This window comes from Eimeria mitis, genomic scaffold (assembly GCF_000499745.2).
Source record: "Eimeria mitis Houghton genomic scaffold, Emh_scaff606, whole genome shotgun sequence".
Taxonomy (NCBI): domain Eukaryota; phylum Apicomplexa; class Conoidasida; order Eucoccidiorida; family Eimeriidae; genus Eimeria; species Eimeria mitis.
This window is the reverse complement of record NW_013574279.1, coordinates 14,338-14,962: the sequence shown is the minus strand read 5'-3', so window position 1 is coordinate 14,962 and position 625 is coordinate 14,338. Positions and strand designations below refer to the sequence as shown.

At 60.6% G+C, this 625-nt stretch overlaps 1 protein-coding gene across 1 annotated transcript in view; it reads right to left on the bottom strand.

The window, feature by feature from the left end:
- Positions 1 to 614, bottom strand: part of EMH_0017540 (NLI interacting factor-like phosphatase domain-containing protein, putative) — a gene marked incomplete at both ends in the record, with an annotated part of 2,926 nt that extends 2,312 nt beyond the window's left edge. Inside the window, one exon of the mRNA XM_013500930.1 lies at positions 3 to 614. Coding sequence (XP_013356384.1) covers positions 3 to 614 — 612 coding nt within the window. The remainder of the gene's footprint in view (positions 1 to 2) is intronic.
- Between the last annotated feature and the right edge of the window lie 11 nt (positions 615 to 625).

Genomic DNA, 625 nt, shown 5'->3' with positions numbered 1-625 from the left:
TCCATTCTACACAGAGACCCAGTTGCAGGCGAACGAACAACAAACTCAGATGCTGCTGCTGCTGCTGCTGCTGCTGCTGGTGCTGCTGCTGTTGCTGCTGCTGCTGCTGCTGTTGCTGTTGCTGCTGTTGCTGCTGCTGCGGTGTTCTCTGCTTCTGTTGCTGCTGCAGCCCCATTAGCAGCACTACCACTCTCAGCAGCAGCAGCAGAACCCCCCCCAGCACCACCACCGCCACCACCACCGCCACCAGGAGCAGCAGCCGCAGCAGCAGGAGCAGCAGCAGCAGGAGCAGCAGCAGCAGCAGCAGCAGCAGCAGGAGGGGGAAAGAGATGAGCTAGGACCTGCCCTGCTGCTACGTGGCTGTTGAGGGGGACTCGCCAGCGGAGGGTTAGAGGCAGACACCGCACAGCTTCATCAGGAATACACACACACACAACTGCTGCTGCTGCTGCTGCTGCTGCTGCTTCTCCTCCTGCTGCTGCTGCTGCTGCTGCGTTAGATGTTGCTGCTGCTGCTGCTGCTGCAGTGGGAGCTGCTGCTGCTGCTGCTGCTGCTGCAGTGGGAGCTGCTGCTGCAGCTCCAAGGCCGTCCTTCAGGCCCGCTATAGACTTCATTTTATAACGGA